This window comes from Phasianus colchicus, chromosome 2 (assembly GCF_987193195.1).
Source record: "Phasianus colchicus chromosome 2, bPhaCol1.hap1.1, whole genome shotgun sequence".
Taxonomy (NCBI): domain Eukaryota; kingdom Metazoa; phylum Chordata; class Aves; order Galliformes; family Phasianidae; genus Phasianus; species Phasianus colchicus.
This window is the reverse complement of record NC_143437.1, coordinates 66,239,908-66,253,709: the sequence shown is the minus strand read 5'-3', so window position 1 is coordinate 66,253,709 and position 13,802 is coordinate 66,239,908. Positions and strand designations below refer to the sequence as shown.

General features: G+C 46.1%; 1 protein-coding gene across 1 annotated transcript in view; it reads right to left on the bottom strand.

Moving 5' to 3' along the window:
- METTL24 (methyltransferase like 24) overlaps window positions 1-8,757 on the bottom strand; it is a 44,991-nt gene extending 36,234 nt beyond the window's left edge. Inside the window, exon 1 of the mRNA XM_031610804.2 lies at window positions 8,454-8,757. Within this exon, the coding sequence (XP_031466664.1) occupies window positions 8,454-8,699 (246 nt within the window). The 5' untranslated portion in view covers window positions 8,700-8,757. The remainder of the gene's footprint in view (window positions 1-8,453) is intronic.
- Between the last annotated feature and the right edge of the window lie 5,045 nt (window positions 8,758-13,802).

Below are 13,802 nucleotides of genomic sequence, written 5' to 3'. Positions count from 1 at the left end.
AGCACTGCGTCCAGGCCTGGGGCCCCCAGCACAGGAAGGATGTGGAGCTCTTGGAGTGGGTCCAGAGGAGGGCCACTAAGATGATCAGAGCTGGAGCACCTCTTCTGTGAGGAAAGGTTGAGGGAACTGGGCTTGTTTAGCTTGGAGAAGAGAAGGCTACAGGGAGTCCTCATTGTGGCCTTCCAATATTTTGAAAGGAGCATATAAACATGAGGGAGAACTACTGTTTAGAAGGTGAATAGAAACAGGACAAAGGAGAATGGTTTTAAACTGAGACAGAGGAGGTTTAGGTTAGATACTAGGAGGAAGTTTTTCCACACAGAGGGTGGTGACGCACTGAAACAGGTTGCCCAAGGAGGTTGTGGATGCCCCATCTAGGCTGGATGTGGCTCTGGGCAGCCCTGGTCTGGTGGTTGGCGACCCTGCACATAGCAGGGGGTTGAAACTAGATGATCACTGTGGTCCTTTTCAACCTAGGCCTATTGCATGAAATCTATCAGAGGGTGGAATCCAAAGCAAATCTAAATAGGTCCCTTGGTTAGCTCTTTCCTCAAGAAGTATATAAGACCAGAGATTTTGCATCTCAATCTAAAGCAGATGGATCCTCCCAAGGGTCTCTCGGATTTGGGCTTCATAAAAACAAGACACTCTCTGCTACTGAATTTCAAAGAGCACTGCAAAGCCACTTTTTTCCCATCTGGGGAACATATGGGGAAAACAACAGTAATAAAAGAGACTTCTGTACACATGGTAACAGTTGCTGGAACTACTACATTCATCATTACACAAAGACACAAGTAAAGGTTTATTTATTGTATTTACAAATGTGTCATGGAGGACATAAATTATAGGAATAGTTCTTAAATGTTGGGAAAAAAAAAAAAGCAACAGAAAAAAAAAAAATCAAGATGCTCCTGCAGAGCCAGAGAGCTTTCAGGTCCAGGATTTGTGAACTGCACTTGTGAGATCAGCAGTCACCTACAGCCACCCCATCAACCCCAATGATAGGGTATGAGCAAGCAGCAGCTGGAGCCTAAGCTAGCAGCAGATCTGGTAGAAAGGCTGACAGAGACAGGACAGAAAGAGGTCAGGTGAGAGGAATATACATGTTGGCTCCTATTAAATGGACACCTTCCATTCACAACTGCATAAGCAGCTGGAAATGTTGTAGCCATCTCCCGCTGTGGACATGTTATTATCACAAGAGTGAACAGAGTGAACTCAAAATCACAGCATCTGCTTGTGCCACCCAGGGCTTCAGTTGATTTGCACATGGTTTCCATTATACTTCAAAGTCTGTTTACTAAAAACAGGACAGCCTGTCACCCTGTCACTTCTGTATACAGGAACATAAACACCAACGTCAAATCTTCCCTCACTCCTCCCCCCCATTTTTAGCTGTTCCACTGAATTGAACTGCATTTGATCTTAGATTTCCACTGACTGAAATGATCCTGGACAATGTTTCAACGTACACAGAAGTACCTTGCTGTGTTTCTACCAGCTACAGAAACACTCAGGTTGGTTCAGTGACTCATATGCACTGCACACAGCTCTGGATTGCTGAGTGGCTATCCAAGACAAACAGATTTCCAACTTAACATTAGAACAAGGGGCAAGAGAGGCACGCTGTAGCTGCCACGAAGCTTAGTGGTAGTTTGCACAGACTATGAGTTAAGACTGCTATCTAAGCTGCACTGGGTGTGACAGCCATCACTGTCACCTCTGATATCAGTGGAACACAAAACAGCCCCAGGTCCTACACTCCATCACTTACATCAGTGGAGATGCTGAGCCCACCACTGACCCTCCTACATGGAGGAAAACTGGTGGGAGACAGTGAGGCCCTCCCTTTGCCCCTCACCATTGTGGTTTGCTAAGGCAGCAGGAAGAGGACAGCATGGTCTACAACAGCCAAAGCTGTTACAGGGTTTTACTCTTCACCACCATTGGATTTTTCAGTACCACAGCCCCCATCATGGTCTGCTGAGCTTTGCTCTGGTTTCACAACAAACATCCACCAGCTGATTTTCAATCAGAACTGCACCTGCAGTTCAGCAAAAGTGGCTTAAAAGAGACATGTAGCACATGAGCACCCACCATGCCCATCTCTGCTAATGGCCTGCCTGGACAGATAGCAGACATGAGTTGACAACACAATGGGATGAAACCCTCACAAGCTCCGGATTAAAAACTCTTCTCATAAAAAGAAAAAAAGAGAACAAAAACCCAGCAGCTAAAGGTCAGCAACACATAGGAACAATCTTGAGGTTTTGTGGAAGGATTCTACTTGTCCCAGCTACCACTTTCCTGCCTCCTAAACTGCAGCCCAGATCAACAGTTTGAGCTAAGAACAGCAAGTGGGATTGAGTCAGTATGGTTTCCTTCCTACACTCACTACTATGGTCATGATGGTCTCACTCTCTGCATCAGGCCCATACGTTATGCTTTACTGAAGAAAAAGCTGGAGCAAGTGTCAAAACAGCCAATTCTGTAACAAGAAATCATCAGAAGAAATTGCTACCTCCATCTCTGGGTTATGTCCTTAAACAGTGAAATTAATTTAATTTAAAAAGAAAAAAAGAAAAGAAAAACCACACCTTTTCTGTGAAACAGCTATCTAGGAAAAGTTATTCTCTTTACAGAAGAAAGAAAATATTGAGCAAGTATTTGAAAGAAATCTGTATTGTTGGATATAATTAAATCTCAGAAAGCTTTAATGACTTTCTGAAAGACAGAATTGCCCAGCAGCTTCTCAAAAATTCATGGAGGGCAAATCTTCTAGACATGTAGGAATCGAGGTTATTCTTGTGATCCTTTACCTCACAAGTGACATCATGATCAGAAGTAAGATGACCATCTCCTCTTTATGGTCTACTATAAACACATTTCATCTGCTGCTGAAAAAGCAGAAGCATTGTTTTTGATGACTTTGGGAAGGATGTCCATGCTTGGCCACCTTTGGGGCCCCCAGCTGCCTCCACGCAGCAGCAGCTGGCTGGCACTCCCAACACGTGATTGTCTGCTGTTGAAAACTGTTATCAATAAAAGTTTGCTATTTTCTTCCAAACACAATAACCCTGTCCCAACCTGTGCCATTAGCCTCAACAGCTGAGCAAAAACCAAGGCTCTTGTAGCTGTTCCCCAGGTACTAATGGCCTGAAGCCATAGACTGCTACTTCATGCTAATCTCTCAATCTAAGCAACTTCAGGTCAGTTTATCTTTGGTAAGAGATCTCCAGGCACTGAAGGAAAGAAGTTGTTGAGTAATGTTCCTTCCTCTGGGGCTACTCAGTCAGCACAGGACAATTATCGTGCAGTCTGGTCTCCCTAGCGAGGGATTAAGCCAAAGCAATGACCACTTATGGTCTTAAAAGACACCATTACCTCTTTTTATTATATTGACATTAGATGGTTGTTCAGGCTAAATTCCAGTTTGGATAATCACATTCTGCTCTGCAATTAGAGAAGCAGTCTGGCAGGCAGGTAAATGTGGAGATGACCTCAAGAGACTGACTCAGCTCTACCTCTGTGCTTTGGAGCACAACTAAGACCTTTGCTGTTATGTCTCGACAAACTTCACGCTTTTTATGTGAGCCTTTCCCTTGCTTACCCAGCTGGAAAGTAAAAATATTTTCCTAATATCTTGCCTGAAAATTAAAGCAGTACTTCTTGTCCCACTTGCAGTGGGCCTACAGAACAATTGGTCATTATGCACTTTCAAAAAAAAAAAAATTCTTTTTCAGTTGGACAAGTTTGAGCGCACGCCTCTTGTAACCTACTTTTTTTTCCTGTTTAAAGCAAGTCCTGGCTCCTTCAGGCTTTCCTTAAAGGTCCTTCCTGTACCTCTTCACATCTTTTCCTTCCCTTTGAGGTCATCAGCCTGGAGGAGTCCAGAACTAACAATGATCCAAAGAATAAATAATATCCAGCTCTTCAGCATTACACTGCTTTTCTGCAATCAAATCATAGCTGTGATTCACATTTGTAGAAGCTAAGACATTAGTCACTCTCTGACAGACAAGACATTGTTTGACTTTGGAATGAGTTTTCTCATTCTGAAGTTTCTCAAGTTTTCTTTAAGAGTTTTGGCTCTTGCGTATCAAGATGCAGAGTAACTCTCTATTCAAGCAGCATCCAAAGTTGTATTGATTTTTACAGAAGTCAGCGTGAAGACAGTATACATACAAGTAGACCATGAAAACACCTAATACATTTGCTTTGTAGATGTTTAGAATTCAAGATGACTCTTAACAGAAGCCCTATAAGCCACCAAAAGGTAGCATTACCACTTTCAAAGTAAAAATAAAATGTAGTTTTAAAGGAAAGTTTTAGCATTAACGTAATGCTAAATCACATGAAATCACTTTGAATCTGCCATATTAGTTACAATATATAAATCATTTATTCCCCACCACTTGGTAGCTATTACTGCATTAAAGACACGACCATAGCAGTCATTACTGCAGAGAAGCAGTAGCCTCTGGGAAATAGTTCCTATCTAGAAGAGGAAACAAAAAACAGCAAACCAACAGACAGTAGCAAAAATGAATTAGCCTATGTTTATGAAGAACAAAACCACAAATGCATACAAGTAATACCTATTGAAATATAATCTCACATAACTGTTCTGTCCTAGGCAACGATGCTTCGTGTTTCAAAACACATCATGATCCTAAATAAAACAAACATGGTCCCATCAGCAAAACCTCTCAGATTTCAGTCACTGAAGGCAAATATTTTTATATCCATAGACATGAAAGAGCATCCGAAACAACATCAAGTTCACTTGAGTATGTAGGTTCCATACTCCCCATCTTTCAATAACTCCAAGAGACAAAGATTTACTGCTGATACTACAGCTTTGAAATTGAATCCAGTACTTTGCTTCCATTTCCGAAAATACACCTATGGCTACAGCCCAGGGATGGAAGCATTACACCAAGCCCACATCCGGGGAACCATGGACTGCAAAACCCAGCTAGACCTGGGCAGAATGCAAGAAGTCAAACATTGTTTTTTATCAGAGAGACAGTCTCTGAGACTTCGAGCTTCAGCAAATAGAACTACAGGAACCTAAAACATCTGCCCAGACTGAAATCTAATGGTTTTTGTTGTTTGCTTTTTGTATATAACTGCACTGCACCATATAAAAGTATTTTTTTCTCCTCCTACATGGAAATAAATCTGTCCAAAAGTCAAGTAAATTCAACTCCTCCTAACCAGACTCATTGAAAAGCCCTCCTCCCTTCCTATTTCAAAACACAAGAGCCAATCATAACTTTTTTATCGCAACCACTGTGATAAGAATTTGCTGTTATTTCAAATTCCAAATACAACATTTTATTATTTTTTTAAATAATCACAGTCTGCAATAACATTTTAAAACCTCCCTCCCATACCTGCAGCACTACGTGGATGCAGATCACACCAACATCTACTGCATGAGCAGGTACATGTCAGAATTCTAACTGCTTACATATAGCTGAAGTTTTGCTATATATTCCGTGTGTTCCCATACCAACACAAGAGATTAGAGTCATTTCATAAACATATATCTCTTAATGATAGAACAAAGGGGAATGGTTTTAAACTGAGACAGAGGAGGTTTAGGTTAGATATTAGGAGGAAGTGTTTCACACAGAGGGTGGAGATGCACTGGAAGGTTGCCCAAGGAGGCTGTGGATGCCCCATCCCTGGAGGCATTCAAGACCAGGCTGGTTGTGGCTCTGGGCAGCCTGGTCTGGTGGTTGGCAACCGTGCCTGTGGCAGGAGGGTTGAAACTAGATAATCATTGTGGTCCTTATCAATCCAGGCCATTCTATAATTCTACCCTATCAATTTTTGACTACTGCTAGTTGTCAGCAAGACCAGCAGCATCTGGTTATCAGTGATTTTCAATTAGCATTCTTTGTACCTGCACACCAGGTGCTAAAGGACAGACACTCATAACCTCAGTGGCAAAACCCTTTCATCTACCACGCAGTCACCTTCCCCACTGACACAAATTTATCAGCAATCACAAATAAAGCATGTTTACACCAGCAATTTCTTGCAGACACAGGGACCATATTATGGGCTAACTGCCATCCTTCCCACCCTGTCTGGGTATGGTTTTCCTCCCTTTTGGTGCTATTTGTTTGACTACAGCTCTGCTTCAGAAAGCTTTAACATGATTCCAAGTAGTCAACAATAATTTCCCTGCACGTCACTGCAGTTTCTTTTACATGGCCAGAAAATAAAATATTCAACTAGACCTGTGGAAATATTCTATTCATCTGTCTTTTGTTTTATGCCAGTGATGTAAGTGGAAGCAGAGTTGTAATGAAACGGCACTGAGAAAACAGAGCAAAGCTGGCTCTCACCGATTTTTTTTTTATTACTGCCATCCTGCTGGCTCACACATCACAATATATTCCAACAACAGCAACAAAACCACCAGTGGGGGAACAACACTCCTGAAAGCCTCTGCAGACTTCAGAAATTGACTGACAGTGCTTTGCAAACAAACAGAAGACACAAAAGCATCTTAAAAACTGTGGTGAAATGCAATCTCACCCTGGCACAGCTGAGCTGCCTGGCCCTTGCTCTCAGGGTTCCATCCCTCTTCCCCAGCCCAAATCTCTGTGTCCTAACCAGGTGTCTCTCTGCATGGCTGGAAGGATGCAGATGCAAATGGCCACACGGTGAGCACTCTTATATTGCTGGTTCCCAACTTAGGATTTTCTCAAAAACATAGTAATGTTGGGTTAGTGTATGCTTTACTTTGGTCTCCTATGTTCAATGCCACATTTAGTGCATACTTTCAAAAAACTACCTGAATTCACATGATCACAACTGTTTTCATATGAATGTTGAAATTATTTTGTAATCAAAATCACAGAATGGCTCAGGATAGAATGGACCTCAAAGCCGACCCAGTCCCAGCCCGTGCTGTGGGCAGGGCTGCCACCTCCCAGCTCAGCTGCCCAGGGCCCATTCAACCTGGTCTTGAGCACCTCCAGGGATGGGGCACCAGAGCTTCTCTGGAATTACAGTCACTCAAAATCTGGACATCGGGGAAATACCAAATAACTCAGCCTCAAAAATCAGAAGAACTGACACTGCAAGACGCAGGTGCCTCAACCAGGCGTCAACATCACAGCACACTGCAAGACTAGTAGTCCTTATAGAATCACAGAATCATTAAGGTTGGAAAAGACCACTAAGACCATCCAGTCCAATCATCAGCCCATTCCCCCCATGCCTACTAACCACATCCCTCAGTGCCACATCTCCACATTTCTTGAACACCTTGAGCGATGGTGACTCCACCACCTTCCTGGGCAGCCTGTGCCACTGCCTCAACAATCTCCTGGAGAAGAAATTTTTCCTAACATCCAACCTGAACCTCCTGTGGTGCAACTTGATGCCATTCCATCTCAACCTATCCCTGTTACCCAGGAGAAGAGGCCGACCCCCACTCACTGCAACCTCCTTTCAGAGAGCTGAAGAGCACGGTAAGGTCTCACAGAATCACAGAATGGCCAGGGTTGGAAGGGACCCCAAGGATCATGAAGCTCCAACCCCCTGCCACAGGCAGGGCCATCAACCTCCACGTTTAATACCAGACCAGGCTGCCCAGGGCCCCATCCAACCCGGCCCTGAACACCTCCAGGGATGGACGGGGCATCCACAACCTCTCTGGGCAGCTGTTCCAGCACCTCACCACTCTCTCTGTAAAGAACTTCCCCCTGACATCCAACCTAAATCTTCCCTCCCTCAACCTAAAACCATTTCCCTTTGTCCTGCTGCTATCTACCCTTTCAAAGAGTTGATTCCCTTCCTGTTTGTAGGCTCCCTTTAGGGACTGAAAGGCTGCAATGAGGTCACCCTGCAGCCTTCTTTTCTCCAGGCTGAACAAGCCCAGCTCCCTCAGCCTGTCTCCCAGAGCTTCAAACAATGGCACCACACGACAGTGTCTTCCTCACTGCTGCCAGTGCTGGAGGAACGTGGCATTCAATCATTTCCCCTTCCAAGCCTTCCAGGAAAGCTGGGGCAGAACCAGAACTTTCCTTTTTCCAACACAGCTCCCCACGGAGGAAGAGGGGAAACAAGAGAAACCCTGAATTCAAACCATCCCAGAGTTCACTCACCAACTCAGCTCTAAATAAGCTTCACTTTAACACCAGCACCACGCTGGTGGCTTTACTTGAAGTCCGTGGCTTTACTCTCGCTAAGGCAGCAGCCATTCACTCTGCTCAGGTCCCAGCTCTAGGGATAAGCAGTGCGACTCCCACACGGCCGTTCCAGCTTCCCCAAGCGCCCGCTCCACACAAAGCATCAGCCCAGCAAGGCTGCCAAGAACACCCCACAACAAGGATCCCAATCCTCTCGTTCCTTCCAGAAACCAAGCGCCGCACCTGCGAGCTGGGGCTGCCCCAGGCCCCCCGCCCGTCCCGTCCCTGCCCTACCTTCCTGCCCGGCCGGCCGCCCCTCCGCCCGCTCCGCACGTAGGTCACCCGCCGCCGCCCCGGGGCCGCCGCCGTGCCGCGGGTCTGAGGGACCGCCCGCCCCGACGCCGCCACGGCGGGCAGCCTGGGCCTCTCCTCCGGGCACCAGGAACGCCGCACGGCCAGCTGCAGGCAGAGCAGCAGCGCGGCCGAAAGCACGCAAAGACGGAAAGCCGCGCCCCGCCACAGCGGCCGCTCTTTGGGCATCGCTGCCCCGCCGCAGGGCTCATGCCGCCGGCGGGTCGGGCCCGCGGCCGGCCTGAAAAGTGGGGAAACCCCGCCCAGAGCTGGGCCGGCCGGGGAGGGGCCGCGCTGCCCCCCGCGCACCGAGGTCCGTCGGGGGAGGGGGCGGCGGTGGCGGGGCTGCGGCTCAGCGGCGGCTCAGCGGGTGCGTGGGGCCGGGAGAGGGGCTGGCGGGCGGACGGGCGGTAAGGCTGTGGGGCAGGTCCTAAGAGCAGGAGCATGAAGAGCGAGGCTCGAGGAGTGGGAAGATCCCGGACTCACTTTAGAACTCCGTCAAAGTTTAAACGTTGAGAAATTGGGGCTTTGGGGAAAGCTTGAAGGAAGTGTATTCAAATAAATCTGAGCAGAAAACGAGGCTTTCCTGCATCTAGTGACAAAGGTTTGCTTGCTGTTCTGCTGTGGTTGCAGAAAGCTGTTGTGCTTGGGGAGAAAGCTCCAGCCCTGCATCCAGCCCCTCGTCACCACCGAGCTCCATCTGCAGTGCTCGCCTTGCATAACTCTCAAGGGAGGTTCAAGCTGGATATGAGGAAAAATTTGTTCTCCAAAAGAGCAGTCAGGCACTGGAATGGGCTGCCCAGAGAGGTGGGGGAGTCACTGCCTTTGTAGGTGTTCAGCACACGTGCAGATGTTGTGCTAAGGGACATGATTTAGTGGGGAAATATTGGTGGGATGTGGATGATCCTGGAGATCTTTTCCAACCTTGGTGATTCTACAGTTCTACAATTCCCCTCTCACAACGCTAGTTAATGCATTCTGGGAGGATGCTGCTGAAAGCCATCCTGATAAAGAACACTTAATGAATTTGACTCAGTGTTTTCTTCTTGCTTTTGTATTTTAACCAGCTATTGAACCTCCTGTTGCTCTCCCCCATCTCTTTTAAATGCAAGTCTGTCTGTTAAGAGCCAAATGGGGATTCCAGAGACAGAGGAAAAGGGAGCATTGATGGAGAAGGATCTGAGGAAATATTGGAAACTGTAGGAAGCCTTATCTGGGCTAGCACAAGAATCAGTGGGAATTGAGGTGGTACCTTCATCAGTTGCACCTCTCCAGCATCCTCTCCGTTTTGACAAGTGAGTTATGAACTAATTTCTTCCCCCGGAAATCAGCTGCAAAGACACCTGACTGTGAGCTATTCCCATTAAGAAGAGAAGCAAATTAGAATTCCAGCATAATGTTTTCAGCTCCAGTTTGACTGGGGGAATGATCTCAACCCTTTTGAGATGGTTTTTGGGAAATAGAGCCAAGCAAAGTTCCAGAACTGTTGCAAAATGCACACTTTTTGGGACAGGCAGCAAATGGCCTCCCCTCCCTGTGGTCCCCCAACAAGATGGATAGTCTTAAGGGAAAATACATTGTGCTGGATCCAACAGAGAACATACAGCAAGGAGTAAAAGAAACATCAGCTTTGAGCATGGAATACATACTGAGAGCAGGGAGCGTTATGCCTTTATCTGTACTAGTAGATAGTGATAGGACAAGGGGGAATGGTTTTAAAGAGGGGAGATTTGGATTGGATATTAGTAGGTAAATTTTCGCTGGGAGGGTGTTGGAAGTCTGCCCAGAGGGGTTGTTCAAGGCCAGATCAGAGGGCCTGATTTAGTAGTTGGTGACCCTGCCCACAGTTTGGAACTAGATGATCTTTCAGGTCCCTTCCAACCTAAAGCATTCTATGATTCTGTGCTTTATAACTGGAATCAAACATGAGTCCTGCTCTGTTTACTTTCTGTATACATAGCACAAATTGCTGCAGCTCACTTCATTTCACCAGAAGTCTTTAAATATATAACATTCCTCCGGAATTTACAAATTGTCCTAGCAACAGAGCAATAAACTTCTGGAAGGGAGAAGTTTAGCAGTGGTGGGAATTAATTGCTGCAGTCCTGTTTTTTTGCTCAGAACTTAGATCTCGTCTGGGATATTGTTGTGTAGCAGAATCTCTGCTGACACTGGTGAGTTCTCCATTATACACACAACAAACTTCAGCAGATCATGTCATAGTTCGAAGAGTCTTACTTGTGAAGCAAGTACTCTATTGGGCTGACTACCACAGCCAGCATCAGCATCAGTTGGTTGGGCTCATCCAAACAAATCCAGGTGAGGCTCCTCTTGCTCCAGAGGACTTAGAGGCTGAAACCAGCTGCAGCCAACTGAAGAAAAAGGTTGATTTTGTGCTGGGTTTAAGAAAACCTGAAGAACAGAGAGGCCACAGGGCTGTGGATTTGTGAACATCACAGGAAGGGCAAGATAAAAACAAATTCCTTCAGCTTTCCCCTTGCCAACTCCCTTGCAGCAGTCCTTAAATGCTGATCTCCCTTATGGCCATTCTCAGCTCAAATGCTGTGCTTTCCACCACCCATCTTCAGCTCCCACCCATGGCCTGCATCTGCCTTCTTGCTTGGCATGATATCTGTCTGCCCAAATCTCCAGGCAGAGCTAAACTCCAGGCAGGAAAAAGACCACTGGGAATTCACTGGATTCTCCAAGGGCTGCTAATGGAAGTAAAACATTCCTCCTATAAAACAAGTGAATGAATAAAAATGCTGTTTTCTGCTTGGCTTAACAGCCCCATTTGGCATGAGCCTTTTGCCAAAATCTACAGGACAGAGCGAAGGACGCTCTTTTTTCCTCTCCTCACTCCTACGCTCCTGGCTTGTACTGGAAATGCTGGTTGTAGTCATTCATGCACAAGGTAACAGACCTTTGCAGGAGCACTACTTAGAGCTCGGTACTCTGAATCCCACTTACAACTCAGTGAAAGCATCTCTGTGCCAGGGTCACAGGTAGAAGCACTTTCTCCTCTCTCAAAGAGAGAGGCTCTTTCTCCTCTCAACAAAGAGCCAAACAACACGGCATGAATTTCAAACATGATGAAAGGGATATTTGATAACTAATGGTTCAAAAAGGGGATTTGAGATCAAGGCTTACCTGTGAGCAATGCTCTGGGGCATCCCTTCCCGCAGGTATCAGTACCTGTGTGTGTGCCCATGTTCACGCTGAAGGCAACCAGGAGGCTCTTCAGAGAGATCTCCTGCAGCTCTGCTGTCCCCAGTCCTTACCTTTGTTTACTCAAGTCTCTGCCTTGTGCTATCCATAATGAGGCCATTGCCTCCAGCAATCAGTATTTCACTCCCAGAAAGTAACAACAGGGATTTTACCTTCTGCCCGTTACTAAATTGTGTAATCATTCTGAGCGAGCAAAACTGCTTTGCAACAGCAGCAAAGTCTGACAATCTCATCAAACAGATTCCAGTCTACACATTGAAAGCATGTATTGCTGTTTTTTTTTTTTAAAGACGTTTCAGTTTAGAGGAATCATGTAGGGATATCTTATATGCAGTTCACATTCTATTGCAGAAATATTTCTGTGATATTAGCTTGTTGTCTGCATTTCCCCTGTATCTATACTGCAATGCCAGTCAGATGTCTGGCTTTGCTTAAAAATTACCCCAAATTCCTGTTACAGACTCTTCAGTATGCTGTAAGGATTACAGTGGTGATACACTGGGTGCAGCTTTCTCTCTCCTTTTATTTGTTCATTTATTTATTTTGATACAATCAATTTTACAGGTGTTTTTGCACTTCCGAGCTTGAGGATGAATATCTCTCATTTTAAAAATGTAATTTGGAAAAGGTATTAATCCATAACGGTCAGAATTCTGCAACACATCAGAGCTGAAGTAAAAAATATGGCTTTAAGATGTTATATAAGCCTTTTTACAACATGCTTTTAATGGGTTTACACTATGTGCAAGTGCCAGAATATTTATACCGGGTGACAGTATACAGCATACACTGGTGATAATGCCGGACATCACAGCCTGATGGTGAAGGGACTCCCATCTGCACACCCAGGGAAGAGCTCTCCGAGAAAGAAGGACTGCAAGGTGCAGCCCTGGAGTTGCTCAGCAGCAGAGAGCCAGGCAGCAGTTCCACAAACAAATTGAGAGCCATCACTGACTCGCTGTGTGTTTTTTCTGTCTGGCGATGTTGTTTGATACACTGGCGTGTGTCGCTACCATTTATACCTCATTAAAGGCAGCAGGATAAGATAGAAGCTGGAAGAGGCTGGCAGCATCTCTGATGGATATATTGGGTAAAAAGCAGTGAGGTTCTGCAGAGAGGAGGTGTGCAAAAATGTCCATGAGTAGCAGCAGGACAGTTTAAAAATACGCATCCACCTTTCATAAAGGTCTCACCCATGTCTGGAATGAGTTGCATGTATCCAGAACACTAAACTCCGTATCACTGCCTTTATGCGTAATAAAAAGCTTGCTCTTCTGAAATATAACCATGTGGTCAGCCAGACCTCCCCTCCTGCTGGCTGCATTTTAAATGGCTTATCAAAATCCTAGTGATGAGGAGATAAATGTCCTGGCCAGCATGCCGCCAGCACAGCCAGGACCAGGAGGGAAGGATGAAAGCTTGCGCTGTTCCTGCAGGCTGGAAAAGCAGGCAGCCTGCCCTCAGTGCTTTGTGGAGCAGTTATGAGTGCAGAGATATCACTGCTGGTTTGAAGAGAAATAACCTCCTTAGCCAATAGTTTGTATCTAGGTTAGGTGTTACCGCAGGGGATGTACTTTTGGCAGGTGTTTGCCCACAGCACATTCATCTCCATCCTTTGTCATGGACACGGAAAGCAGAGGTCAGCCAGGTGCTCTGAAGGGATGCTGAGAAGGATGAGGTGAGTTTGTGAAGATTTAGTACCTCTGCAGGGTGACCCAGCTGGCACTGCACAGGGAGAAACATTTAACAGGGCTCCTACCTGCCTCACAAGACAAGAGGAGGACCTGCCACCCCAAGCCACATTGGGTTCATGGGAAGAAACCTCCTGGCTGCAGCCCAGGGCAGCAATCCCAGCACTGAAACCTGCAACTGAAAAGGCAAATTTTCCTACAGCATCACAGCATGGCTGAGGTGGGATCAAACCTCTGAGTCCATCAGATCTGACCCTGCCTGAGCAGGGAGACCTCCAGAAGGGTGCCCAGGCCCACATCCAGGCAGCTTCTGAAGATCCCCCAGGAGGAGACCCCACAGCCTCTGGGCAGCCTGTGCCTGTGCTCTGTCACC